At 52.0% G+C, this 27,664-nt stretch overlaps 10 protein-coding genes across 10 annotated transcripts; 6 read left to right on the top strand and 4 right to left on the bottom strand.

Annotated features, from left to right (window-relative positions):
- Positions 1-119: 119 nt before the first annotated feature.
- SEPMUDRAFT_136441 (uncharacterized protein) lies at positions 120-2,963 on the top strand (the record flags this gene model as incomplete). The annotated part of the gene is made up of 6 exons (XM_016902778.1): positions 120-495; positions 545-580; positions 642-710; positions 775-816; positions 881-997; positions 1,088-2,963. 6 exons carry the CDS (start codon positions 120-122, stop codon positions 1,252-1,254), a joined length of 807 nt encoding a protein of 268 aa, XP_016757269.1. The 3' UTR covers positions 1,255-2,963.
- Positions 2,215-2,886, bottom strand: SEPMUDRAFT_53430 (uncharacterized protein; the record flags this gene model as incomplete). The annotated part of the gene is made up of 1 exon (XM_016909264.1): positions 2,215-2,886. The coding sequence occupies one exon, from the start codon at positions 2,884-2,886 to the stop codon at positions 2,215-2,217; it is 672 nt and encodes a 223-aa protein (XP_016757270.1).
- A 1,383-nt stretch (positions 2,964-4,346) lies between the features above and the next one.
- SEPMUDRAFT_73691 (molybdopterin binding oxidoreductase) lies at positions 4,347-5,435 on the top strand (the record flags this gene model as incomplete). The annotated part of the gene is made up of 2 exons (XM_016910039.1): positions 4,347-4,996; positions 5,051-5,435. The coding sequence occupies 2 exons, from the start codon at positions 4,347-4,349 to the stop codon at positions 5,433-5,435; spliced, it is 1,035 nt and encodes a 344-aa protein (XP_016757268.1).
- Positions 5,436-6,803: 1,368 nt separating this feature from the next.
- SEPMUDRAFT_128639 (NAD(P)-binding protein) lies at positions 6,804-8,287 on the bottom strand. The gene is made up of 2 exons (XM_016902225.1): positions 7,115-8,287; positions 6,804-7,047 (listed from the first exon to the last, which is right to left on the bottom strand). The coding sequence occupies exons 1-2, from the start codon at positions 8,168-8,170 to the stop codon at positions 6,949-6,951; spliced, it is 1,155 nt and encodes a 384-aa protein (XP_016757267.1). The 5' UTR covers positions 8,171-8,287; the 3' UTR covers positions 6,804-6,948.
- Positions 8,288-8,485: 198 nt separating this feature from the next.
- Positions 8,486-11,109, top strand: SEPMUDRAFT_151955 (26S proteasome non-ATPase regulatory subunit 13). The gene is made up of 3 exons (XM_016907150.1): positions 8,486-8,870; positions 8,935-10,681; positions 10,866-11,109. Exons 1-2 carry the CDS (start codon positions 8,597-8,599, stop codon positions 9,807-9,809), a joined length of 1,149 nt encoding a protein of 382 aa, XP_016757266.1. The 5' UTR covers positions 8,486-8,596; the 3' UTR covers positions 9,810-10,681; positions 10,866-11,109.
- On the top strand, positions 10,593-11,391 carry SEPMUDRAFT_52984 (Mog1p/PsbP-like protein; the record flags this gene model as incomplete). Its single annotated transcript, XM_016909247.1, has 2 exons — positions 10,593-10,681; positions 10,866-11,391. The coding sequence occupies 2 exons, from the start codon at positions 10,593-10,595 to the stop codon at positions 11,389-11,391; spliced, it is 615 nt and encodes a 204-aa protein (XP_016757265.1).
- Positions 11,392-13,219: 1,828 nt separating this feature from the next.
- Positions 13,220-15,508, top strand: SEPMUDRAFT_73679 (uncharacterized protein; the record flags this gene model as incomplete). The annotated part of the gene is made up of 3 exons (XM_016910038.1): positions 13,220-13,319; positions 13,368-14,095; positions 14,150-15,508. 3 exons carry the CDS (start codon positions 13,220-13,222, stop codon positions 15,506-15,508), a joined length of 2,187 nt encoding a protein of 728 aa, XP_016757264.1.
- Positions 15,509-15,610: 102 nt separating this feature from the next.
- On the bottom strand, positions 15,611-17,603 carry SEPMUDRAFT_52541 (FAD/NAD(P)-binding domain-containing protein; the record flags this gene model as incomplete). The annotated part of the gene is made up of 3 exons (XM_016909232.1): positions 15,611-15,867; positions 15,910-17,300; positions 17,374-17,603. 3 exons carry the CDS (start codon positions 17,601-17,603, stop codon positions 15,611-15,613), a joined length of 1,878 nt encoding a protein of 625 aa, XP_016757263.1.
- A 735-nt stretch (positions 17,604-18,338) lies between these two features.
- Positions 18,339-26,053, bottom strand: SEPMUDRAFT_166720 (ketoacyl-synt-domain-containing protein; the record flags this gene model as incomplete). The annotated part of the gene is made up of 4 exons (XM_016908252.1): positions 18,339-19,831; positions 19,899-25,624; positions 25,676-25,821; positions 26,039-26,053. 4 exons carry the CDS (start codon positions 26,051-26,053, stop codon positions 18,393-18,395), a joined length of 7,326 nt encoding a protein of 2,441 aa, XP_016757262.1. The 3' UTR covers positions 18,339-18,392.
- Positions 26,054-26,337: 284 nt separating this feature from the next.
- Positions 26,338-27,358, top strand: SEPMUDRAFT_151954 (uncharacterized protein). Its single transcript, XM_016907149.1, has one exon. The coding sequence runs from the start codon at positions 26,402-26,404 to the stop codon at positions 27,137-27,139; it is 738 nt and encodes a 245-aa protein (XP_016757261.1). The 5' UTR covers positions 26,338-26,401; the 3' UTR covers positions 27,140-27,358.
- Positions 27,359-27,664: the final 306 nt, after the last annotated feature.

The following is a 27,664-nucleotide window of genomic DNA, read 5'->3' as shown; positions in this document are numbered from 1 at the left end:
CCACCCACTAAGCCTCCTGGATACGGTGGCAGCGTGCCTCCTCCCGGACCGCCTCCTCAGCCATCGATGCACCGAAGTCGCCAGTCTCCCCGCCTCCTACGACACCACCAACCTACGGCATGCCTCCTGCTGACCCTGTGATGCCACCCACCAAGCCAACTGGATACGGCAGCGGCATGCCACCGGCTGATCCTGTAATGCCACCCACTAAGCCTCCTGGATACGGTGGCAGCGTGCCTCCTCCCGGACCGCCTCCTCAGCCATCGATGCCACCGAAGTCGCCAGTCTCCCCGCCTCCTATGACACCACCAACCTACGGCATGCCTCCTGCCGACCCTGTGATGCCACCTACCAAGCCAACTGGATACGGCAGCGGCATGCCTCCTACTGATCCTGTGATGCCACCCACCAAGCCAACTGGATACGGCAGCGGTATGCCTCCTGCTGATCCTGTGATGCCACCGACGAAGCCAGGATATGGCAGCGGAGGCATTGGTACGTGTTCTTCATACGTCGTGCGAAGCTGTTTTGCTAACATTCCCAGGTGGTCCAGTACCCGGTCCCGTCGGTCCTCAACAATGTGAGTCACGCGTTCCCTTTTGTGGTGGACGGACATGAGAATTGTGCTGACAGGACATCAGTTCCACCATGGGGCGGTTCAGGTAGCTCAAGCGACCACACTATCACCGAGAGCGATCTCCTCCCACATGGTAAGAAGCTCACGATTACCCCCTTCTCCTTGCCAATGTCATGTACGACTGACACTCTCCATAGGCTACGGTAGCAGCTTGTCCCCTCCATCACCATTTGTACCAGGTAAGCCACCACTCGAGATCCCCATATACTCTGAGCGACCCCATCTGACATCTGTATCTTACAGATGGCTACGGTACCGGCTTGGTACCGTCGACCCCGTCGACCCCAACCGGATTCCCCGGAGCCGATTTCCCTCCACCACCCGGTTTCCCAGGTCTGATCTTCGATGTCGACACCGATGGTACGTGTACTCCACTCTCATGATACAAACACACAACCTACATTACTCGAAAAACACGAAGGAATCACCACTGACCCTGACCCCTCACAGACGAATCCCAGTCGCAGGATCCATTCAACCCGTTCGCGCCTAACTCGAGCCCCTTGGGCCCTGGTGACATGTTCGCAGGAGCCAAGGACGACGAAGCGGACCACAACCCCATGGGCGGAGTAGTGGGCAGTTTCATCCCCAAGCGAGCTTTCGAATTCACTGCATAAAAGAGAGGACACACTTCTCGCCCTCTCCCTCTCTATCTCTCTCTTCTACTACGACGAACAGGTGAACAGGAAGTCTGAAGAAAAAAAACCCCCCACGATTCATGATCCGACTGTGCGAAAACCCTGGCCCTCTCTTCTATATCTCTTAGCGTAATGTCCTTTTGAAGTCTTTTGGGGGGAATGGAAAGGAGAGGAAGTGAGGTGGTAGTAGTGGAAAGAGAGGACGGGAGGGTGTAAAGATGTTTCCTTTTTTTTTACTTGGCACATGGTTACTATCAACTTGAGGTTAATGTTAATCATTTTGTTGTCTTGAGATTGCAGGACATGCACAACGCATTGTGTGTGTACTCCCTCTTCGTCCAGCAACGGGCGAGGCACAATACCAAGCCTTTTGTTGTCGCTTTTCACACTTTTCCCCCGTCGTCTGATTTGATCTCACTTTTTCTCGTACACCATGTTGCTAGCAGTGCTTTTTGCTCGCATCGCTGGCTGACGGGACTGACTTGTGACTGCAGCTCTTGGCGGACCACCAACTAGTGCGAGGAATGCTGCAGATTGTCAACCGATCCTGTCACACACTCTCTTATCTCTAACGCAGGCCAAGTCTAGGGGCAGGAGGAAGCTGTAGTGTCTGATCACGAGTGTCTCCGTGACGTTCCTTTGCAGCCGTCTCGCTGGCCTTGGTCGAACACTAGCGTCGCCATGGACAGATATCCGGACCACTACTATTGTCTCGGTGAGCGAACGAGGAGATTGCAACACGCGCTACGGATCATCCGCATTTCGATGATGGCCACCTGACTCTGGACGAAGCTGGTCGTTGCAGGCCTTCTCGTAGTCCATCATGTGTGCATCGGTATCCCAGCTCCAGTCTGTAGTGTGTCCCCGCTCTTGAACCGTTGACCTGCCGGGCCTCCTGCATGCAGTCTCTTGTCCGAATATCACCGCTTATTCCTGTCGTCACCAGGTCTCCACACCCCAAGCAAGGGCGGCGGTGCCCAGAAGCACGAGACTGCTTCCCAAGTTCAACATATTCCACTTCCTCAAGAACTGGACCGTATTGCGTTTCTCGGCTTCTCGATCAATGGGCGCATCTTCATACGGCTCCACAGGCTCTGCATCTCCCGCAACTCGGAGCACCTTTAATGCCAGAGGAGCCATGAACCACGCTTTCAGAATGTCCACACCCACCAAGACGGCACCCGCAGCCGCCCAGCTCTTTCCCATCACAGTTCCTCGAGCACGATAGGCGAGCATGCCATAGGAGGCGACGGCGATGGTCTCGAGGGGGACGTTGTAGGCAGTGCTCAGCGAGTGAAGGCGCGCAAACTGGCACGCAACAGCTTTGTAGGTGCCCGAGCTGCCCAAATGTAGCGCAAAGTCGAAGGCCCTGTGGGATGTCTGCGGAGTCAGTCTCCCCGACTCCATGGGCGTTTGTGGGACGCTGAGGGTGGGAGTTTTGGTGCCCGAACTTGATGATGGTGGTCCATTGGAGGAAACGGAGGTGACGGGTCGAAGGAGGGCTGGGACGAAGAAGATGGAGGTCGACAGGCCGTGCAGACCGAGGAGTATAGTCGAAGTGCAGGCGAGCGGTTGCAAGTATAGGCCCAGGTTGGGGTGGGAGGATGTCATGGTGGAGGTAGGAATATGGGTTGTTTCTCAAGGAATGAAGAGTGAGAAAGGGGAGATGTGGAGGTGAGGTAGTTATACCATGCCTCCTATGTACATGTATGTATCAGGAGAGAAAGTCGAGAACACGCGTTTGAGGATGGGAAGTGCTTCGTAAGCTGCAGCTTGTGATGTCAGACTCTGGTTTGTCTGGGTTTGTCTGGGCAGGGCAGGCATCTCCTGTTTCCTGTTTCCTGTCTCAGGAGTCGAGGAGGTAGTCATCCACACTAGAACAACAGTATGTACATACCTACGGAGGTACTACAGACTCAGTTTTGTGTATTGCAGCAGCAGAATGCAGGACACCTCATGATGAATGTGGCTCCTCAGCCCACAATCTCATAATGAGTAGGACATGCTCGATCGGTACAGGTCCGCTGGTCGACGGCGAACCAGTACGCTTCGCATTCCACCAGTGAGCATGTTCCCGGTACAATGTGCTGTTTTCGACGCAGTTGCCGACGGAAATCGTATATACTGGTCCTCAGCCGGCCACTGGAGACGTTGAGCACATGGTGGGACAAGATCCTGCGTGGCATTATTAGGGCGGGCGAGTTCTTCCTCGAGGTGGGATGGATGGACACTCACTGGGTCATCAGCAGCTGGCCAAACAGATCGAGTCCGAGAAAAGCAACAACGAGGGCGCCGGCTGTCATACGCATCGCTGAGGGAGGAAGATGGAGGTGGAGGAGGAGGAGGAGGAGGCGGCAATGATGTTGCGGCTCATATGGACGGGATTGATGATGATAATGGTTCAGGTGATGGGGGGCTCCAGTGCTTCTGGGGTTCGCACATTATCATCGACTCAAACGCCTCGTGTCTGGCATTGGTGTCGACGAATCTGATGAGGAGCAAAGTCGATGCCGGTTTCCATGTTGATGTCGAGAGGCAAATTTCGAGAGGCATTGGAGAGAAGTCTAATAAGTCGAGCTCGACCTCTTGCCATGTACTGTCTGTGCAATAATTGAAAGTCTTGGCACAACCTGAGTTTCTGGGTGAAGAATAATCTCAGGGACAACAACAGCATTGACTATGAGCCCGTCTATCATACGCGAGAGCAACCTCGTCTACGCGATATACAGGCACTCAGGTGACTGATAGACGCATGGGACATTCAACATTATATGTATATATGGATGTCTCCAGAGAGAGGGAGAGTTTCCGATTTGCCGAGCTTCTCCGCATGTGCCCTTCACTCCAAGGCCCTCTACCATGAATGTTATGGTATAGGTGCAATGTAGGTAGGTACCTAGTCTGAGATACCGGCCACAGGCCTGCCTCTCTCGGACGGCCTTCACAAGATTTCGAGAGAGAATGCAGATGCCACGGACAAGATGGCTCCAGCCCAAGACCTCGACGCCCACTCTCCACAGTCATCTTCTCTGGATGAAAATATGATATCAAATCAAGTCCACAAACCTGATATGAGCAGCGATGAGCGCAGAGCTTGCCTCTCCATGACACCAGGCTTTCATCTCCGTCCGCCACCACCCCCTCACCAGCTCGATTCGTTCATCACCGACGACGGGAAGCTGTTCCAAACCATACACATGGGCAGGCCGAATCTGGATCATAGCCTCTGGCATCTCCGAATCCATGGTCTCGTCGAGCGAAGCTATACTCTGACCCTCTCCGAGTTGTATACTCTGCCCCGCACGACCATCACGTCCTTCCACGAGTGCTATGGCAGCCCACTCCAACCTCCTACCACCAATCTCTGGCGCATTGGAAACGTAGAATGGACAGGAATCCGTCTGCGCGACCTGCTCAATCATGCAAAGCCACTTGCCCAGGCAGCTTTTGTATGGTCCGATGGTCTCGACTCGGGCAGCTTCGGTGGCGTCTCGGCCGACAGGTATCAGAAGGATCTTCCCTTGGCCAAAGCCATGTCTCCCGAGGTGCTGGTTGCATACGAAATGAACGGAAAAGCCCTCAGCCTCGAGCGCGGTGGTCCTGTACGTTTGGTCGTGCCGGGCTGGTTTGGCACTAATAGCACCAAGTGGTTGTGCTCGCTGCAGCTGAGGGAAGAAAGGAGTTCTGGCCCATTCACAACTACTTTCTACAATGAGTGGGTGTCGGGAGTAGCAGGAGGAGGAGGAGGAGAAGAAGAAGAAGAAGGGAGTAGGAGTAGCAGTGGACGAATGAGGCCGGTCTGGGACGTGGAGCCGAACTCGATGATGGTCAGCCCTCGGAATGGGGACATCCTGTTAACAGCAAACACTACAGATGGCACATCAACACTCGATGCAAAGGTCTGGGGATGGGCATGGAGTGGCGACGGCATTGAAGTGGTAGAAATCAGTTTAGATGATGGATTGAGCTGGAGAGGCACGACAGTCGCTCCGAGGTCACAGTGGGAGTGGCAAAGCTTCTCGATTGTGCTGAAGCTGGACGTTGGCGTCCACAGAATGTCGGCGAGGGCAACTTCGAACAGCGGTGTAAAGCAGGCGTTGCAAGGAAGACGTAATCACATTCATCGTATCAGTTTTCGAGTCGAGAGACCACCATCGTGACCTAACGCAAATTCCAATCCAATCCAATCCAAGAGTTGGGATCCCACCAGCCGACTGCAATAACAGTGCCACGGCCCATTCATACTACCCGAGGTCAAGTACGCGACCTTCTACCTCCTAATCGTCAAGATTCTCGAAATAGCCACCGGCGACCGATGATGTGGAGGATGCATTCTTGACCTCATCACTGCACAACTTGCAACCAAAAAAAAGACTTCGGGCTGTCTCGGAAACCACATGCAACACACGTGAATTTGACTTTGCCCAACAACAGTTCACCCGAAAGCGACACACGATTGATACAAGCCTTTCAAGCCTTTGCAATTTAAGCTGTCGGGAATAATAGGCAATAGTCGTTAGTAGGAGGTAATTCCTTTTCAACCTCGGTAGTGGCAAGATGACAGGGAACCTCACCTGCAAATCATTCACAAGGTAAATTTTTTTAATAAGGTAGGATTGTTTGATCAGCCTCTACTCTACCTAGGCAGAGAGATGCAGGTACCAATTATCGTTGTTGGGATTTTTGGCTGATCCGAGGGATGTTGTATGTGATGCCGAGGATTTCGGGTCGGTTTTTTATGAAGAGAAGTGTACTCATATGAACTGTGAATAGTACCTGGTAGGATATATATGTGAGTGTCAGGTCGTCTTGGTCGACGATTTCTGTTTTTTGTTTCCTTCATCATCATCAGCAGCAGCAGCAGTATCACATCACGATAGCATAGCAGCCGCCCTATCACTCAAACCCCAAAACCTCAAAACCACAACAACCCACTAGCCCACCACTACACAACACCCACCCGACCTCAAACCCACTCCAAACCCAACCCACAAAAGAAAACAAAAAACAAAAAAAAAATGCCTCCAGCACCCTACCAAACCTACCGCAAAGTCAACGATCTCCCAGGTTCCAAACTCGGCGAACAACTCTCTCACATTTTCTTCTCCTCCGGAACCAACAAATCTCCCCACGAAGGCGCTTCGAGGAGTACTTCTACTTCTGTTGCTCCTTCTCGTCAAGTTTCTCCGTCGAGGGGATTATTGGAAGGGAAACAACCTCAAAAAGGAGGTGTGGGTGCGGGGGTGAAGGGGATGGGGAAGTATTATGCTTTTTGATTTGGGATGAAGGAGGAAAGAGGAGGGTGGATGGAGATGGATGGGACGGATGGAATGAATGGCATAGAATGGGATGAAATGTTCATGTAATGGGGATGGAATACAGGTAATTGAGCGAGCGTGGAGTCAGACGTGTAGAAGTGTTCTTTTGATACCCTTTTCTTTGATATAGGTAGACATATTAGGTATTATTCCTCTCAATTTAATTGAAAAAGAATTGTCATCGCAATAAAAGGAATGGAATGTCTTCATTCGGGATATGACATGGTTTTGTAGGCTGCATTGAGAGTGCCTATTTGGGAACAACAAATGGAAATTCTTGTCCTGGACGGTAGCATATATACAGGAGCTATAGTGACTGACACGCGAGGAAATCTGTTACCATGACAGAACATGTCTATTGATTGTCCAGAACATGGACATATTTCCTCTCCTCGCGCTTCTCCTTTTCTGTCATGGGTGGGAGGTCGTAGTATGAGGAGCTGCGATAGGATTGCTGGAGAAGCATCAGTCAGTCAACACGGAACAGTCTCACAAGGTGCAAAGCATAGAAAAAGACTCACCAGGTATTGGTATGTGAAGTTCGCAATGTCACCGGGCTCAATGTCAAGATCCTTGAACGTTTTGGCCTTCTTGTCAATGACTTGGTCCAAAAATTCACGCTCCACCTCATCCGTGCTTCCCGTAGGCCACCATAGCACTTTGTTGAGTGTTCCAAACAATGGCTTCAGGACAGCCTTGGGCAGATTGATGTGTCTTCGCTTCTTGATCATCTCGCGATCGACAAGTTCGGATATCTCCTTCAGAGTGTACTCCTTGGGACCGAAGAGTTCATATGTCTGGCCGGCAGTGTTGTCGTCCTGACACATGACTTCCAGGGCAGATCCAAAGTCGATGGAATGTATGGGTCGGAAGCGTTCTTGCATGTTGTTTGCAGTGAAGACGTTGGTGGCTCTGGCCAGCCGGTGGAGAAGTCGGTCCTCGAAGCCGAATGCGGGAGCAGGGCGCACAATGGTGGTTTCGGGGAAGATTTCGCGTGCAATCTGCTCTCCATTCCACTTGGTCCTGTAGAACTCTGAAGGCGAGTCGGGAGCAACCGAGTGGGAGGAGACGTGGATGAAGCGGTCGACGTCGTACTTGGCCACAGCGTTCGCGATCCGACGTGTGCCTTCCTCGTGCACATCCGCAAGATCAAAGTTCTTGGTCGGATAGTCACGACCGACCAGGTTGATCACAATGTCGGAATGACGGACTGCCTCATCAATCGACGCCTTGTTCCGCAAGTCGTACTCAATGAAGACGACTCGTCCCAAGTCACCCGTCACTTTCAGATGTCGCTTGGCCATCTCTTCACGAAAGGGCACTACCACCGTGTTTCCTGCTCGTGCCAGTCGGTTCACAATGTAGCGGCCGAGGAAGCCTGTTGCGCCAAACACAGTCGCCGTGTGGCCTCCCAACGAGCTTCGTCCGCCCGGCAGTCGAATAATCGGCTTGCCCGTCCGTGTGATGGCAATGTCCTGCAGCCCTCGTCGGCATTGTGTAGGTGTGAGTGCGCTCGCTGCGAGTCTGGTAGTGGTGAGCGAGGCGTTGGGTCGGCAGAGCTGGCGCTGCAGAGCCATTGTGGTGGTGGAGAGGCCTGCCATGGCCGGAGGGCGGAGGGGACGGAGATTCGTGTTCGGAAGGAGTGTCGTCCAGTCTATTCCACTCTACTCCATAAGGCGAAAGCGAGGTGGAGGAGAGACTGGAGTGTGCTGATCTGCCGTCGTTGCGATTGGAGTGAAGCTCTCCCGGCGACGCCAAGACAATGCGGCTCTGCTGCCCTGTCATCCATCACGTAGACCTAGCTGCCTCGCTCTCGCCATGCTCTCTCATACACCAGCAACTTCCGCTTTCCACTCGATATCAACAACACTTCCATCTCCTCCCACCCTTTCGAGACGTCCATAGCTCTACACACCATATCCGAGCTCTCCCTGCCAGAGACTGCACGCCCCACATCAACCCATATCGTCCGCGACCCTCTGCGGCGAGAGTAACAGTCCGCCATGGCAACCGACAACGAGAAGATCGCCGACTTCCTCCAGCAGGCCCGTGACGATGCTCCTGACGATCTGCAACATTACTTCCTCAGCTTCGAGGATTTCTGGGAGCGCAAGTTGTGGCATGAACTCACCGACATCCTCGTCGCATACTACAACGAGCCTGAGAGCAAGTCTCAGCGCATACCCATCTATGACCACTTTGTCAAGAAGTTTGCAGACAAGATCAACCAGTTGAAGCTGGTGAGAATAGGTTTGAGCACAGCGAGCCAGTACAAGGGTATGTTCCTGCTCCATGCAGTCAATGGGTGAGAGGCCGGACATTCGAGCTAAGAAACCAGCAGATGATCAGGAACGCCTCTCTTTCCTCACCACACTATCCAAGCGCGTCGACAAGCCAGCATCGCAAGATGCCTTCGTCTACGCCCTGACTGCAGTTGCAAACACACGGCTCAGTCTGAAGCAGATTGAGGAAGCCCGCAAGGATCTGGACAAGTGCGAGTCTGTGCTCGACACATTCGATGCCGTTGAGACGGAAGTGCACGCCAACTTCTACTGGGTCAGCGCCATCTACTACCAGCACCAGCACGAGTTTGCAAAATACTACCGTACACAGCTCCTTTACCTTGCTTGCGTAGACCTCAAGGACGTTACGGAGAGCAATCGCCAGCGCATTGCATACGACCTCTCCATAGCTGCTCTGGTGAGTGAGACGATCTACAACTTTGGAGAGCTCCTGCTCCACCCCATCCTGGACAGCCTGGCCAAAACACCACACGCGTGGATCCGCGATTTGCTCTTTGCATTCAACCGTGGCGACCTCCATGCCTACAACATCCTTCAGCAGCACCTCGACGCCAACACGTTACTCAAGCAGCATCAGCAGTTCCTATACCAGAAGATCTCGCTCGCCGCCCTCACACAGCTGGTCTTCTCACGTCCGCCGCAAGACCGCAGCATGACATTTGCTACCATCAGCCAAGAGACGAAAGTGCAACCAGACGAGATTGAGCACCTGATCATGAAGGCATTGAGCTTAGGACTGTTGCGTGGAAGCATCGATCAGGTGGCAGAAATAGCGCGGATAACTTGGGTGCAGCCCAAGGTACTGGACAGGACCGGTATTGAGGGCATGCGCTCGAGGCTCAAGGAATGGGACGGTGGCGTGGAGAGACTAGGCAACTGGATCGAGGGTGTGGGCCAGGATGTTTGGGCGTAGAATCCTGCGCCTGACCTTGGTCCTGCTGAGGCAAAGCCGTGTCAGGAGTGCAAACGCACGCACCACAACCGCATGCAGTTTCACAGTGGGAACGGAGGAAGGACGAATTGCACACAATTTGCCTCGTTGCCGAAATTTGGCACCAAACATGGCAAGAGGCGTCTTGTGTTCCTCTGCACGAAGTTGCAGAAGAGCTGGACGAGATGTTCATGCTTGAGTCTTGCGACGATCTCTCGCTCCCCCGGCGAGAAGAATCGCATCAGGTAAAGCTGCTCATGTTGCACGGAGGATGGTAGTGTACAGTCGCTCGACTCAAGCGGTGCCGCCCCGTCAGATCCCAGGTTTGGCATCGTACGTGCTCCATTAATGAGGGCTTCTGCTCAAGTAGCAGGCACCGTCATAATGAATGAAATGTACTACTATCGAAGAAATCTCGATGGATACGACCTCTACTTTGTGACCACGCCTCCTCATCTCTGGAGTCAGGTGTTAGCTGAACTCTCTCCTTGTAACATCTATGTTCATACTGTAGTCCTTCACTTCCCCAGGAACCTCAGGCAACAGTTTCAACGAGCTTGCCTGGATGAAGTCTAGCGTTGTCTGGAGCCAAAGCTGCCAAACTATCTTCATCTGCATAAAGGTTTATCCTGCAGTCTCCATCAGCCTTCACTTACGCATCAACTTTTCAGTATCTCAACAGTTCAACGGGTTGGGCACTCACAGCAGAACTGCGGACTGATCGAGACAGGAAGGGCAAAATTGAAGAAGCTCAGATTGCGAATAATGGCGAGCGACGATCTCCAATTCAAATCGGTGGAACTGTACGGAGGAGCTATTGTTGTGGAACTTCCAGAGGGATTTGAAGATGTCAGGTATGCCCTTTCTTTTTCTTCTCTACTAAATCTTCCATCACCTGACCATAGCAAGACTGTATATTGATTGAGTTGGAATGAATTCCGAATTGATTGCAATGACCTGACTTGTCATGGCAAAGCCAAAAAAAACCAAAATTGAATAAATTCAAATCTAACCAATACAATGTAAATATCTATATAGCCAAATTCGCCAAGTGCCCGACCACCAAGAAGTCTACCTCGACCGCTCCGGCTTCAGCAGTATCGTCTTTGACATTCTCGAACGCGTGCACAATGCTCAGAATGACGATGTGGAAGCGTTGAAGTTCCATTTGCAGGACATCGTGGAATCGGACGCGAGTACAACCATCGTGCATCGCATCGAAGCGAAGAATGTGAAATTGGCGAAAATGCCAGATCTCAAGGCTTTGACGCTGTTGGCGACATGTCCTCCGGGGGAGAAGATGAGAGGGAGGGCCAATGAACCGGATGCTGTGGGGGTGTGTTTGTTGTTGGTGCGGTTGGAGGGGAAGTGGGAGACGGACTTGTTGTGTACTGTGAATGTGCCGTGCGTCAGTGGGGATGAGGGTGGTGATGTGAAGGAGGATGATGGGGAAGATGTCAAGATGAAGATCGAGAGGTTGTTGCTGGTGGGGTGTCAAATTCGGGAGAAGGTGATGGCAACTCTGGAGATTCGCGATTGGGGGCTATTTGGGGAGGGAGAATGAGATCTTGGGAGTTGGTGGGGAAGGATGTAGAAAGGCGATTCGAGCGAATCTGGTGAGATGAAGCTGGAGCTAAGCCCGATTGGGCGTGTTTCTCTACAACCGGAGATGGATGATGTTCTCAACGTCAACCAACCTGACCTTGACCTTGACCTTGGCTTTGGTCTATCAGCACGTTCGATGCATGAGACCGTCTTGAGCGCATCTAAGTCAATGGATCGCGATGCATCGGATCCCGTTCTGAATAGAACATGGTTTTGATACTGCTAGTTGTCGTCGTCGCCGTCGTACTCTTCGTCGTTGGTGAACAGCACGCAGAGGAACTTATCCAATTACAAGTACAGAGTTGCCCAGTACACGCAGTCATGCTGCTCGTGGGCTTGTTGTCTCCCTCGATCAGCCTCTCGGTTAATTGGGCCGGCCGGCTTGGCTGTGACGGCGTAGAACAGACTTTTGCTTCACTTTTCTCGTTTCTGTCACTCTCACTCTCTCATTGTTCGCAATACCATCGTGTCCATACTCTCTCACACAGACAAGAGACAGACACTTCTAGTCTGCTGCTACGCTCCAGATGACTGTGGGCTTCACGATGGAACGTCAATTCCGTGAAGTGCCTCGTGCCGCGAGATCAACCGGCACAGCTCCCGCGGGCCACAGATCACTAGTCGAATACGATGCATCTGCCTGTGCCTCACTCCGTCAATACGACCTTTCAACGGACACCCGCGACACTAAGTGAAACTAATGAATGCCGACACTATCAGACATTCAGCACTATCTCAAGGCCCATCACTGGCTTCATGTGCAGAGGGCCCAACTCCTGCTTCTCGTCCTGGCCCAGCGGGAGAGATATCATATATATCAGGTATATATACACACAATGTAGTCGCGACCCATGATACCTTATTGCTTTGACAGTGCCGTTGGATGCTGTACGACAGGCACGATGGCCATGCCGCAGGAGATGGCAGTCGGCGGCTTCTGGAGTAGCACGAAAAGCAGAACACTTTTCAGCACTCACAACACCACATCTCAGCCACCACGGGGCCAAGTATCTCGAGATAAGAGATATCTCAGCGACCATCGTTTGGATGAAGACCGGCAGTCGAAGTAGCGATATCTCGTTTTCCGGTGTGGATGGTGTTTCGCTCTCCGTGCTCCCCAAAAGGCATTCTACCACACGACCTTACCATGCCTATCCCTAAGTCGCAACCAGAATGCAGACCCTCACGAACACTCGTTTCTAAGTCTGCAAGGCGTCCTGCTACAGCGTCGCCCCTTGGGATCGAGAAGATGGGACGCGCAGTCATCGCTGCTGCTGGTGCAGCCGCACTCGGCGTAACTGTCTGCGGATCTCCAGTTTGGCCAGGCACAGATGTACAATCCGTCAGCAATTGGCAAGAAAGATGGCCAGGGTAAGCAAACTGCTCCAGATGAGATGAGAGGGGTATAGTGAAATGGCTACTTCTGAACGTCCTTCAGAACAAGTCCCGAAGCCCATAGGTCTACGGCTCAGCGACTATCCCCTACGCGTGGAATGAGCGACACTCAGGGAGACTGGAATAGTACGACAGTCTCGAATACAACAGGCTACAGTACATGGCCTGCGACTTCGTATGAAACAACGACCCCATCGCACGAGACAGTTCAACCCACAGGAGTGCCAAGTGCCACTCGCACAACAACTATCACTATCGCGACGCAGACGGTAACTATACCTACCGTGCTCTTGACAACTTATGCTCCTCCTGCCTCAAAACTTGGACCGAAATTTCCGAGCATAACTTCGACTGTGCCTGAAAATGCCTGCGCGAGCATTCGCTCACTGGCTATGAAGGCTTCATCGGCCTCACCAGAGGCCGTACCCACAGTTCCCGCGGCGCTAGCATATGAATGCATCAACAGTGTGCCATTCCACCATTCAGCAGCAGGTGAGTGTATGCTTGGTTCTCTTATGGGCGGAGCTGATATTCTCTCAGTTGATCTGTTGGATTCCATCCGTCCATATCTTGAGTGGCAAACCAACCTCCAATGGATCAAAGATCCGCCTTTAGAATATTCCCAAAAGATTCAGGCTCCCTACGATTTCCTGAAAAGTTTCGAGGGCATATACACCAAAGCTTCAGCCGGATCATACGCGAGTGAGTATGAGTTTGGGTTCGAGTTGTATCGATGTTTCCAGCGAGCACACAATGGACATTTTACGCTCATGCCGGACTCTGTCGGTAATATCTTCGCGTTCGGTAGGCCTACACCACTGGTCTCGGTGTCGATGGACGGGACCGGTATTCCCGAAGTCTTCGTCTACACCGATATCGTGGAGACCATTAAGGGGAATGCCAGCTTTGTGCCGAGCCCGATTACTTTGATTGATGGGCAAAACAGCACCGAATACTTGTTACACTGGGCTCAATATGGTGTTTTGCAAGACCCAGACGCCCTGTGGAATAACGTCTTCTACTTACTCGGAGCAGTCTCACTGGGTGCGGCAGGGACTGGCACTGGAACCTTCGCTGGCGGTGGTCATGGCCGTTCCTTTTATCCCGGCGAAAGTACTACGCTTACATTTGCCAACGGCTCAGCAGTGACGCATCCGAACTTTGCTCGTGTTCTGGTGTCTTTTGACAACATCACTAGCGGTGCCGACATATATACACAGTACTTGACTCCTCCTCCGGGCAAGATCATGCCGGCAGAGGAACTTGCTGTAAGACTTCGACAGATACTCCCTTGACCATAGACATGCTCAGACCGTTTCTAGACACAAACCACTACTTTTCCAGCCACAACCATGACTTTGAGCACTCCATCGGCGACTGTGACGACGACCACCACAACCGTGTTGGCGCCTGGCTTCCCTGCGCCTTTCATTCGCGAAGTTAACAACACCAACTCCGGATACTTTCTCGAAGGTGAAGGTTACGATGATGTGGCAGTACTGAGCATCCAGAACTTCGTGGGACCACAAAGCGACGAGATTCCATTCCAGGCCGTCAACACCTACTTCATCGAGCAAGCTGTAGCGCGCAACAAGACCAAGTTGATCATCGACTTATCGGCAAACGGCGGCGGCACCATTCTCCAAGGATATGATCTGTTCAAGCAGCTTTTTCCACATCTCCTACCATATGGTGCTAATCGGTTCCGCGCGCACGAAGCGCTGGATTATATCGGACAAGAATACAGCGCCTTCTCTGGGCGATTTGAGCGAAGTATGAAGTTGCATGGCAAGACGGGAGAGTATGTTTCCTCATTCTACAACTATCGGAGTGATGTCAACGTGAATTACACCAACTTCGCATCGTGGAGCGAAAAGTTTGGCCCCGAGACGTTTGGACCAGGCCCGGACAACTACACATCTTTGCAGCGCTGGAACCTGACCGATGTTCTGACTCCTATCTCGTCGGGCGGCATCTACGTCTCGGGCTACCTCAAACGTTCCAACGTTACCACTCAGCCTTTCGCCACCGAGAATGTTGTGATTGTGAGTGATGGCTATTGCGCTTCGACTTGCGCCATCTTCAGCGAATTGATGCGTCAACAAGCTGGAGTCAAGATCATCTTCCTCGGTGGTCGACCGAACACAGACATCACCCAAGCTATTGGCGGTGTGAAGGGAACGAACATGCGATCATACGGCACCATCCTCGAGTCTGTGCAGGTTCCGTTCAGGTACGAGTCCGTTCACTCACGAGAGTTCTACAAGCGCACCGCTCTGGGTGCGTACAATAACCTCGCGGTACATCGAACAATGGGCAGTGTGAACAGCCGAGAAGGCTTTCGTCAGAACGACACGTCGAACATTCCACTACAGTTTCTGTATGAGCCTGCGGATTGCAGAATCTACTATACTCCAGAGATGGCGGTCGATATGACGGCTGCGTGGAAGACTGTGGCCGACTCGGCCTTCCATGGTATCAACCATTGCATTGCTGGTGGCTTCTCTGGTGGCGAGGAGGGCTCGCGCGCAAGGCGTAGTGTGGATATGAGTCGAAGAAAGAAGCATGGCGTGAGGGAGGATTTGGATGTCGAAGCGCACAAGAAGACAATCATGAACGTCTGGACTGGAAAAGATGGCATTTCCTTTGAAGGCAGTGGAGATGCCTATATGCTACCTTGAGCATCATGGGGATACCATGTCGTCGTCGTAGTGGTAGTAGTAGTAGTAGTAGCTCCGTCCTAAGCATATGCTCTCTTACACCGTTTCTCACCCACTCCCTAATTAATGATTTCTCAAGTCTGCTGCTGGACCACTTGACTGAGCATCTTTGGATCCTCCCACAAGATGCTCCATCACATGCTCCACGACATGTTTCAACTCCACCCACCTCCGCTTCCATTTCTGCTTGGGATCATCATATACCACCTTGAACCCCTTCCACTCGCGCAAAATCTCCCGACACACACTCTCATAAACATGAATCCCACCAATAAAATCTATCATCTCCTTTTTCTCCTCCTCCTCCTCCTTCTTTCCCCCTTTCCCCTCTTCCTCATCACTCTTCTTCTGCCGATCCCCACTCCCCCCTTTATTCCACCACGAATCCGTCAACGGAAACAACGTCCCCTCATACGCCTTCTCAATCGCCTCCCTCTTCCACATTTCCGCCGCAGCTTCTCTCGGCACAATACTCTTGGCTCCAGTTTTTTCCATTCGAAGAATCACCTCTTCGACAATCATTTCGACTTGGCTTTCGATGATGGTCGGGCCGTTGGAGAGAGCTATGGGGGCGTGCGGAGAGTAAATGAGGAAGAGGTTGGGGAAATGGGGGATGAGGAGGCCGAGGTAAGTTTTGATTGATAGTTTTTGTTTTTGTTGTTGTTCTTTTTGCTTTTGCGTCCAAATTTCTCGAAGAGATTTGTTATCTGATGGACGATGTAAATTGAGATTCAACAGCGAACCGGTAAAAGAATCAAAGCCTGTAGCGAAGATGATGGTATCAAAAACGTGTTCCGTACCATCAGCCGTTAAAATCCCTTTTTCAGAAAATTCTCTCAAAGGAGAAGTTTGTAAATCATGAAGATGCACATTCGACTGATTGAGAATTTCATAATAGTCTTGTTCGAGAGGACAGCGTTTCGTACCAAAATGATATGGCATTTCTTCCGGAGCCATGAGGCTCTGTTTACTCGGATCCGTAAGGCGTTGACAGACTTGTCGACGCCAGAATTTGTAATATTCCGCATTTGCCTCGGAGGTGAAGAAGAGGTCTTGATAGCTATTCAGCAGGAAATGAAAACCGCCAGATTTCCAACATCGGTCGAAATGGGCGGTTCGGTCGTGGTCGGGGACGGACAAGGTATTTTGGGGGATTTGGGCGGTAGGGAATCCGGTATGTGAGGCTCGAGCGGCTTGGAAGAGAGTGGGATAGAACATTTTGAGGTGAGATTGGTCGGTTTTGTCGAGAGGGCGTTGTTGCATGGGGAGATTATAGGATGGTCGACGGAGGAAAATGGTCAATTCGTCTGCCTCCTTGCCGAGCTCTTGAGTAATTTGTACTGAAGTAGCCCCTGCTCCTATTAATCCAATTTTCTTGCCTTTGGCACTGAAGTCTTTGGGCCAGGCTGCAGAATGGTAGAGTTCTCCTTTGTACTTGTCGAGACCGGGAAAATCTGGTTTGTGCATTTGATGGAGGACACCGGTGGCCAAGATCAAATATTTCCCCTTTGCGATATGACCTTGCTGAGTCTCCACCACCCAAACATTCTCCGACTTGCTGTGCGTGATGTGATTCACTCGAGCATTGAAGTACGTATCTTGTGAGAGATTCAAAATCTTATCAATATGTGCAAAATACTCTCGAAGCTCCTCGTGGCCTGGAAAGCGTTCTCGAAAGGTAAAAGTCTGCCACACTTCCGGAATATTCATTTGATAAAATGGTGCTTCTGAATCCACTCGCGCTCCAGGATATCTAAAATCTCTGAGAATCAGCTTCAGACGGACTACAGAGCAGTGTTGTTGACCAAGGCTCCTTTTTAACCTACCGATTCCAATACCATACGCCTCCAAAGCCGCCTCCAGCCTCCAAGCACTTCACGCTCAAGCCGTGTTTGCGAAGTCTGTGCATGGCAGTGATACCAGAGAAACCGGCTCCAATCACGATGACATCGGCTTGAATCTGTTCATGGATTTCTTTTTCTGTAGTACCATTTGCTTTCGCTTCGGTGTCTCCTGAGGCATGTCCATTCTGCTGAGCTGCAGAGGATGGCTCCATGATGATGATGATGATGAGAGAAACTCGTCGTTGTCAATACGAGTAGAACACCAAGTTCTTCATACAACGTTCGATGAAACGCCAATCTCAGCTGAAGTTCTGATGTCGAAAGACAGCTTACTGACTTGTCGAATATAAGTACAGCAACATCAAAATCCTCAGACAGCCGTACGCATAAAGATATCTCAAAAGAAAAAGCAAAGCAAGAACTACCTAGTACCCAACCCCCAGCTCGACGCAAACAATCAAAAAGCATATAAAGTCTGTGCATTCGATTTTTGTTAAATTATTGGACTTCCTCGCATAACCCTAGTAGATGGATATGCACACACATACAATACATACATACATATCCAAGTCACCAGGATCATCAAAAGAGAGTTTTCCAGCTCCATCGAGGAGTTTCCCCCTTTTGTCCAAAACTCAAAGCAAGTGAATGAATAGGGTATTTTCCGCATTCCAGGGTAGCCGTTGTCTTTTGAGCCGTCACGTAAAAATCGTAGCTGATTTACGGGGGGGGGGGTCAGGTCACTACTACTGTAACCCCTTGAGGCCTATCCTTGCCTTGTTGCTGCGTTTAATACCAGGGCATATGAACTTTACCTCTCTCATTCAAGCGTGGGATGTTTTCTAGCCTCCTCTCTCTCTTATGTACCACCGTAGCGATAGCGAGCGTCTCGTACACTGCGTGCGGGACAGAAGGGAATGGCTTTGCAAAGCAGTCCTCTCGTGGGTCAATAATAAGTGAGATTTCGATTGAAACATTTAATAATAACCTCATATTCATTATTACATATCCGCCGCAACAACCTCCACCGACACCAACTTGCTCTTCGACGCAATCGTGCGCGCCAAATTCGAAATCGGCACATTGCTCATGACATCAAAGATGGAAACATCCGATTGCAGTTCACGGAACGTCCAAGCTCGAATTTCCACCGCAGTGAGAGAGTCGACGCCATAGGTCGAAATCGGCTTACCAGTATCAATATCCTCGTCCGAGACCATCATGAGTTTAGCAAGTTTCTGCGCAAGAGCAGCAGTGACAATCTCTGCAGCTTCAGTGAGATTCTGCGCAGAGGGGAGTTGGGATCCGAAGCTGTTATTCGCGTCGATCGAGTCGTGGGATCGTGCATCGACGAGTCTGACGTGGTGGAATTTGGGGTCGTCGAGATAGAAAGGCATTTCTCGGCCTTCGGACTGTAGGATGCCGCCGGTGATGAAGCCCGTGACGAGCTGGGTGGGCATCGTTATCCCCGAGGCTGTCTCGCCTGTGACGGCGGCTTGGATGAGAGCGAGAAATTCCGACTCGAGCAGTGGCACATAGCCTTGCGCGGAGAGAGATTCGAGAATCTCGGGGTGCTCAAAGGCGTGGCCTGCTCCAGAGACGGGACCAACATCGACGGCGACGGTGTACATACCTTGAGCACGTCGATAATGCGCCAGAGCATCTTGAAATGTGTTTCCTGCTGCATAGTTCCCCTGTCCACGAGTTCCCGCGATGCCAGAGGAGGACGAGAGCATGATGAAAAAATCAAGGTCTTTGGGGCCATGCTGATGCAGATTCCATGTCCCTGGCGCCTTGGGATTCACCGATAGATTCCACTGGGCATGTGTCATATTCGCAAATGCAGAGTCCGCCAGAGACATTGCTGCCTGTATGATGCCGCGAACCTTTGGCATTTCTGCTTGAATCGTGGCAAGAGTCTCTTGAGTCTTGATGGAGTCGCCAATGTCACAAGCATAGGCTCGAGCATGAACCCCCTGAGACGCCAGAGTGTCGATGATAGATTGCGCTTCGGGCTTGGCTGCACCAGAGCGAGAGATGAAGGCCAGATTCTTCGCGCCGTGCGAGACCATAAATGTAGAAAGAGATTGTCCCAGACCTCCCAGGCCACCAGAGAGAATATACGTAGCATTCGGGTCAAACTGCGCTTCACGGACTTTCCGAGGTATGCATTGAATCATCTGAGAACTTCCAGCTTTGAAAACAATCTTTCCCATGTGCTTGCCGCTCTGGAGGAGGCGGAAGCCGCTCTCAACTTCATCGAAGCCCATCGCCTGGATCGGTGAGACCGGCTGACAGTTGGATTGGCGGAAGAAGAGCATAGTATTATGGAACAATCTCGCAGCCCGTGGCATGTTCACGCGTTGCATTCCAATCACATTGACAGAGTGGAAGCTGATGTGCTTGATGAAGGGAGCCATTTCAAGACCCGTGTTACCAGCTGAGGAAGTAATTAGCAAAGGGGCACAGCAAATCATCATCATCATCAATAGCAGATCACAACTTACTGATATCTTTCTTGCCCAATTCCACGAAACGTCCAAACCACGCAAGACAGTTCCAAGACTCCCGCAGAGCCTCGCCAGCGAGAGAATTGAGCACCACATCAACCCCTTTACCATTCGTCATGCGCTTGATACCAGTAGCAAAGGATAAATCGCGAGAATTGAAGATGTGGTCTTCAGGAACACCGTATGTGTTCACAATATGATCCTTTTTCGCCTGAGATCCAACAGTCGCGTAGACTGTAGCACCAATGTGTTGAGCAATTTGGATCGCTGCTTGTCCGACACCTCCCGCGGCGGCATGGATGAGTATGGTGTCTTCACTGGACAACCGAGCCTCCTCAATGAGTGCCGAGTAAGCAGAGCAGTACACTGCAGGAATCGAAGCTGCGGTTTCGAAGCTCATGCCATCGGGAATAGGCTGAAACATCATTTCATGGTTGCGTACAAAGTTGCTGAATGCTCCCAGGCGCCAACAGATGAGACGGTCGCCAACTTTGTATTTTCTTGCTTCGCTGCCAACACGCGATACGACTCCAGCACACTCTACACCGATGGCAGGCTCTTGAATCTGGTCCATGGCGACCATGACGTCCATGAAGTTGAGACCAGAAGCCATCACTTCGATCTCGACATCGTTTGCTTCCAAAGGCAGAACCCAGGTCTCGTCGTCCTTGAAGTAGAGTGAGTCTAGCATACCTGGGACCTTGACACTGAGAGTCAGTGCACGATCGGTCTGCCGGAATAAACCAGGCTCGGGGACGGGCTCCGAGTGGAAAGTAGCAATAAGGTCATTCGCTCCTTTGTCGACATCAAGACGAGGTATGCGAAGCACTCCGTCCCGCAGAGCAAACTCTTGATCAGATGTGTCCAACGAATGCGTCTTCACTACCTGGATGATGGCTTCGACATTCATAACGAAATCAAGCTCAAGCGTGACGGGCAGGTCGAGAGTAGCGAGCTTGATACCAGTATGTTCTTGGCGGAGGGTACGGGCCAAGCCTGTGATCAAGGCAGACTTGGGATCATTGCACTCAATGGCACCACCTTGGGCGATCCAGGTGACGGAACTCGAGGTGAGCAGCATCGTTTGAATAGCTTCAAAGTCGTGTGGTTCCAGGCCATACAGTAGGGGTGACTCCAGCTCGATCATGACGATACACGACTTGTCTGCGAGATCCAGCTTGGCTACATCCTTGAGTTCCACGGTCGACACATTGGAGCCCATTGAGCGAAGATGATCAGCGAGTTTATCACTGAGAGCCTGACTGGAGAGACCACCGCGCGCGAGTGGCTCTACAATGAGTATCTGGTCGGGCAAACTTGGCGCTAGGGGCTGAGATGTGGCAATAGTGTAGACCGACACCAGGGGTTCAGCGCTGCTATCATCAACAAGCATTCGGTCTACTCCCTCAAAGCCAGCTTCGCGCAGATGGTCGTTCCAGGCTTTCTTGTCGATATTGGAGTCGCTTTCGTGTTTTATCGTGCCATTGATCGCAGGACCGAGTGCAGCATTGACCATCTGATCCCCAACGACCAAATTGCCACCAGGCCTCAACATAGATATTGCATTTCTGAGCGCAGTTGGCAGGTCAGATATCTCGTTGCAATCTGAAATGATAATCACGTCGTATTCCCCTTGATCGAAGCCCTGAGCGGCCAAGTCACCGGAGATGTCCAGTTGATTGTAGGACATATGTTGGCTGTGTGCTTCAATCAGAGCGGCAACGTCCTGGGGCGCTTTTGCCCAGTCACCAACGCAATCATAGGACCGAAACCAAGGAGTGGAATCGTCCGAGCTGACAAGAAGCCCCAGTGCTGCCTCGCTCACAGCGACGGACTGACAGCCAATCTCTAGAATCTTCTGGCCCGGCGTTTCATGGCCCAGTAGTCGCAAGTAAGCGGCGAGCTGAGCATTTGCAGAACGCTTTCCAGGACCACGACAATAAGCGGTGATCTGCTCGGCTGACATGGCTGAAGCGAGCCTCTCCCATACCAGTTCTCCGGCGATCTTCCGCAGGTTCGCATTGCTAGAAGCAGCATTCCCAATGGTGCTGGTCATGGCGGAGATACGGGTTGCACGGATGCGTTCCAAGATGACCAGAGGTTTGACCCAGCCCTCGATCGAGGCGTACACAGATGCTTCTGCTTCCTTGAGGCCACTGTATCCCGCCACCGAGTATGTCTGGAGAACGGTCCCTGGCTCGCTCGGGCAGTCGGCCGACACGTACAGACGCTGGATGAAGGTGGGCACAGCAGCAGTTTCGATATTCTGATAGGTCCCTTCTACCGTGGGCATGAGTGTCTGTATTAGCGTGTCCAACGTGGTAGGATGAATCCGGTGCGGTGTGAGATATTGCATGGGCATGGTTTCAGCCACGTCGGGAACGCGCAAGAGGCACGAGCTCAACCGATCTCCTTTCCAAATGTCGAACAGATTGCGAAACGTGGGACCGTACTGTAAACCCAGCTTCTGATGGCGATCGTAGAAGTGAGCAGCATTCTCATGCGTAGTGGCAGCTTCTTTGGCACGCTCATATGCAGCGCGATGCTTCGAGGATTCCAGTCGTGTCTCGTCTGCGAACGTGGCATTGGGTGCAGAGCCCTGGTAGACCACGCGCAAGAGACCAGAGCAGTTCAGGGACCACTCCTCGTTGCCAGACCGCGAGTAAATGGTAAATTCATGCCATGCGGATGTCGTTGCTTGCGATCCCATTCTCCATGGCCGGAGATGGAATTGTGCCTCAACACCATCTTCGTCACGAGGAACGATCAGAGCCTTGTCGACCAAAACATCTTTGAGCTCGTAGCCTTCTACGCCGCCCTTGTTGTGATCGGCAATTTGAGCCGCAGCTTCTACAGCCATGGCCATCATACCTGCGGCAGGATACAGCAAGGTACTCTGTACCATATGATCCTCAACCCAGGGGTTCTCGGACAGTCGAATGAAGTGACGCCACGAAGGTTCGTCCCTGTTGAGTTCCGTACTCAGAGTACCGAGCAAGTCATTACGAGGCAGCTTACGGAACCGGTGGGCAGCTTCGACTGCAGATTGGTGCCAGTATTTGTTTTCGTGGTTCCAGGGGTATGGCGGCAAGTCAATGAGAATCTGCTGCCTCTTCGGCTTCCAATCCGGGCTGTTCACAGCCCCTATGTCGACATTGGCTCCCAGCTGGAAGAGAGCACCGGCCGTCTCCAGCGCTGCCGTGGCGCTATTCCTGCCGCGAGTGAGCACCGAAAGTGAAGTACACATCTTGGCCTTTTCGCCCAGACACTGTTTGATAGGAGCTTGAAGTGCTCCGTGGGGGCCAATCTCGACGAGAACATCCACATATGGTTTGCTGCCAGCCCTCACTCGCTTGCTCTTGGTATACGTCAGGAGAGACTCTACTGCTTCTGCAAAGTTGACAGTACGAAGCATGTTATCCACCCAGTACTGTGGCCCCAATTCGTGACTCCTGATGAGTGACCCTGTGACCGAAGAGAACATCATTGGCATCTCAGCATCTTCCGGACTGGGGCTAAGGCCTTCCAAGGCCTCGAGATAGAGCTGACTGACGGCTTCCATGTGAAATGAATGATAAGCCGTCTTGACCTTCAGTCTGCGAGCGAAAATCTCGTCTGCCTTCAATTGCTCCTCGATCTCGCAAATGGCGGACTCGTCGCCCGATATAGTGACGTTGCTCGGACTGTTGACACAAGCAATCGTAGCTCTACCTCTTCTGACCTCGTCAATATACTTTCGAGCAGCCTTTGCGTCCAGGCCAGCAGCCAACATAGCGCCCCTGAGATCTGGTGCAATCTCATCCAGCTTGGCAGATAGACGGCCACGATGATATGAGATGCGCCATGCATCCTCCCTGGTGATGGCCCCTTTAGCATACGCAGCAGCAATTTCGCCGGAACTGTGACCGACGACGGCTGCTGGGAGAATGTTCCAATGACGCATGAGATCTACGAGACCAATCTGAAGAGCTGTACAGAGCGGTTGACTGAAATCAGGCTTGTCTACATTGGAGACCTCGCTGGCTTTGAACAGCTCCTCAATCACAGACCATTCGCACCCCATGGAACGAAGATATGCGTCAGCATCTTCCAGAGACCGTGCATACACTTGGTATGCATACAGCTCGCGGCCCATTTCGAAGTGTTGTGCACCTTGCCCTGTGAACACAAAGCCAAGCTTTGGGGGCTTCGTAGAGCGGACAGGCTTCGACATCTCGCTGATGCTGTCATAGGCTTGATCGAATGTTGCGGCGACAAAGTAAGACTTCCACGCAAGGACGCTTCTCCTTGTTCCCAGTGTGTAAGCAAAGCGGGAGTACATATCAGCCTGGTCTTCGGCTGACTCAGGAGTGCGCATTTTGGTCTCCAGATAGCCACGGTACACTTCGACAAGACGAGACATGCCAGACTGCTCATGGGATGAGAGGATGGTGAGGCACGGCGTTGCTTGTGAAGGCTTGGGCCACATGGCGTCGGATATAACAGAGTCGAAAGACTTCGTGTGCCTGTGCAACATGGGTCTCACCTCCTGGTGGTTGATCTTCGTATTGTGATTGCCTCCAAGACTGCGCTGGTGGAGGTAATGATAAGCGTCGTCCAGGATGCAGTGTGCGTTGGCTCCGCCAAAGCCAAATGAATTGATGCTAATGCGTCGCAAGCCATCATATGGCCACGCAGTGAGCTTGCGAGGGAACGCAAGATTCCATTCGTCGGCCAAGATGCGTGGATTGAGCCTGTCAAGCCAAATCTGAGGAGGAATCAGAGCCTGCTCAAGGATATATATGGCCTTGACTAGGCCCGCAATTCCACTGGCTCCCTCCAAGTGGCCGATGTTGGCCTTGATCGAGCCGACCCAGAGAGGCCTGTCTCGTTGCCTTGCCTTGCCCAAAGTGGCGCCCAAGGCAGAGGTCTCGATGGGGTCGCCAGCAGCAGTTCCTGTACCATGAGCTTCGACGTATCCAGTATCGGCAAGACTCAGGCCAGCACGCTCGTAAGTGCTCTGTATCAGCTGGGCCTGAGCCTCCGACGAAGGAAGCGTCAGACCAGGCGTGAGACCATCCTGATTGCTGCCAGTGCCTCTGATGACTGCACGAATGACATCGTTGTCGCGGATGGCAGCAGCCAGGGGCTTGATAATCACAAATGAAGTACCTTCGCCGCGAGCATATCCATTGCCCTTCTCATCAAAGGACTGACACTTGCCATCGGGACTCAAAAAGTGAAGCGACGACATGGAATTGTTACAATCCGGAGAGCACATGAAATTGACGCCGCCGACAAGTGACATTTCAGACTCACCATCTCTCAAGCTCTGGCAAGCAAGATGGAGTGCGACCAATGACGAGGAGCACGCCGTGTCTACGGTCATGGACGGTCCGCGCAGATCGTAGAACCAGGAGACTCTGTTCGACAGACAGGATGCAGAGGCACCAGTCGGCGAGTAGGCAGGCGTAGTCTGCACATCATGCGCCAAGATGTCGCCATAATCTCGAGTGAAGCAACCCACGTAGCAGGAGGTTGGAGACTTGACCACCCTCTCCATCGGTATACCCGCATTTTCAAGGGCTTCATATGCTACTTCAAGTAGCATGCGTTGCTGGGGGTCCAGGGCCTTCGCTTCATTTGGCGTTATTTGGAAGAAGGGGGCATCAAAAGCAGCCGGGTCACGGTGCATGAAGTGGCCTGTCGTGAAATTTTGTGCACCAAGCCGCTCAGCATGAGGACTATACGTTCCGTTAACAAGAGTTGCAGTGATGCATACACAGATCACTCACTGGTAGTGAGCATCTACGATGTATCGATCTTCTGGTACTTTGCTGCGAGCACTTCGACCATGCGTGAGTAAGCTCCATAGTTTATCTGGATCTGAAGCATCGCCAGGGAAGCGCCCAGCCACGCCAACGATCGCAACAGGCATAATCTTATCGCCATAATTATTGATGAAGGAGTTCATGATGGTATCCCATGTGGTATGGTCTGATTGTCGTTTCTTCAATAGGTTGACTGCATTTGTTCTTTTCGATCAGATTAAGGGTTGACAGAATCGGCGGTGTGCACCAAAAAGGTTGGAAGAAAAAGCAGTTCTTCTTCTAAAAGATCTTCGTACAGATGTGAAGCTCAGCTATTCGGCGGCGAACCTGCACCCCGGGCATAAGCTACGGTAGATATGTTAAACTCTCGATGGGTGCTGGTCCAGACCGGCCCTCTGGGGCCAGGGTATCGCTCCTCGCACAAAAGGTGCCGACTAGACCTGTATTATACTTGATCGGTGAACGTCGTGCAGCACGCATGCGTGGGGATAACTCGGTTTAGACCGCTTCGCACTGCAGCGGTCAGCACTGCTCATCACCTTCTCATCCCACTGCCATCCCAATACCGAGATAACGACAGAATGCGTTTCCTCTGCCTTCACGGAATGGGAGGATCGAGCAAGATACTTGAGTTCCAGCTTGCTAGTATTAGAGCCAATCTCCCCGGCAGGCACGAGTTCGTCTTCTTAGATGGCTGCGTCGAGGGCGATCCAGTGTACGGTGAGTACAAGGTCCGATATTTGGGCGACGGGATACTACACAGGTGTGCTGACAGAGAGACGAGGCATCGATGCTTTCTTCCCGGGGCCATATCTCTCATACTACACCCTACCCACCCCCGAGGAGGTGCAGAATGCATTTGATATGATAGACGAGATCATCGAAGAAGAGGGGCCGTTCGACGGCGTCATCGGCTTCTCCCAAGGCAGCGCGTTGGCATCAAGTTATATCCTGAACGACTTGCGCTCTGGACGGCCGTGCAATCCATTCAAATGTGCCATATTCTTCAACGCTACAGTACCCTGGGATCTACGTTCGCCCCCCTTTCACGTGAGCGAGGATGGAAGTTGTCGAATGGCAGACACCAACGAGCCGATGGTCAACTTCGACGTCAATGAAATGGTCCCTGAGCGCGGCGGCTGTAACGGGTACACAGGACCAGTGTCGTACGAAGCAAAGTACCTCCATCGATACGGCAGTCCGTATGCGAATTCAGAAAAGGCGCAGATCACGATTCCTACTCTCCACATCGTCGGTGCAAACGACGACTACCTCAGCCAGAGTCTGCAAGTTCGAGACCTCTGCACAATGCAGGGACGCCGCTTCCTACAGCATCGAGGTGGCCATGAAATCCCCAGCGACCGCATGTCGTCGGCCAAGGTGGTGTCTGAGATTCAAAGCATGTTACAGCAGGTCCTGGTTGGGTGAGCTGTGCTGCTGTGGAAGCTTCATTCATGAACTTTATGCAGTGGACTGTGCCCACGAGATTTTCCATGGGGCATGCTGACGCGATATTGGCGGATTGTGGATTTGTGATATGGACATATGACTGCTTCCTTGAACATCGGGAGTCCGGCTCATTGCAGGCTTGCCATTTTGTGCGACGCGTTAATTCTGATTATATTTCCAAGGTACAGTTGGATTCACTTGGTGAAGTTGGTGTGAAAGGCTGTTGGAGTGGTGTGTTACGTTCCTAGGTTGCCTGGTAATAAGGTATCATCCGCCGTGTTGAGGGACCTTCATTTCGCTTAGTTCCGTAAGCCAATGACAGCGTTCGCAGCGCATCTTCCATGCACTCCATCCAGATCGTAAACTGCACAATGGTCGCAATTCATCAAAGTCGGAAGGGCAGCGTAGCGAGAGGCATGCTTAACTACGTGGTACACAGTGGTCCGACCGTGGTCTGATCCTATTGCTTGAGCTCAATATGCCAGACGGCGAACTTCAGCCTCC

Source organism: Sphaerulina musiva, assembly GCF_000320565.1.
Source record: "Sphaerulina musiva SO2202 unplaced genomic scaffold SEPMUscaffold_11, whole genome shotgun sequence".
In the NCBI taxonomy this organism is placed as follows: domain Eukaryota; kingdom Fungi; phylum Ascomycota; class Dothideomycetes; order Mycosphaerellales; family Mycosphaerellaceae; genus Sphaerulina; species Sphaerulina musiva.
This window is presented reverse-complemented; position numbering and strand designations above follow the sequence as displayed.

What these genes read in the sequence shown, in the direction of transcription:
- SEPMUDRAFT_128639 (XM_016902225.1), bottom strand. Translation starts at nt 8,170, where the DNA reads ATGGCTCTGCAGCGCCAGCTCTGCCGACCCAACGCCTCGCTCACCACT. An exon ending in ACTTCACATACCAATACCTG is followed by an intron (nt 7,048 to 7,114) that starts GTGAGTCTTTTT and finishes ATGCTTCTCCAG; the next exon opens with CAATCCTATCGCAGCTCCTC.
- SEPMUDRAFT_151955 (XM_016907150.1), top strand. Translation starts at nt 8,597, where the DNA reads ATGGCAACCGACAACGAGAAGATCGCCGACTTCCTCCAGCAGGCCCGT. An exon ending in CACAGCGAGCCAGTACAAGG is followed by an intron (nt 8,871 to 8,934) that starts GTATGTTCCTGC and finishes AGAAACCAGCAG; the next exon opens with ATGATCAGGAACGCCTCTCT.
- SEPMUDRAFT_151954 (XM_016907149.1), top strand. Translation starts at nt 26,402, where the DNA reads ATGGCTGCGTCGAGGGCGATCCAGTGTACGGTGAGTACAAGGTCCGAT.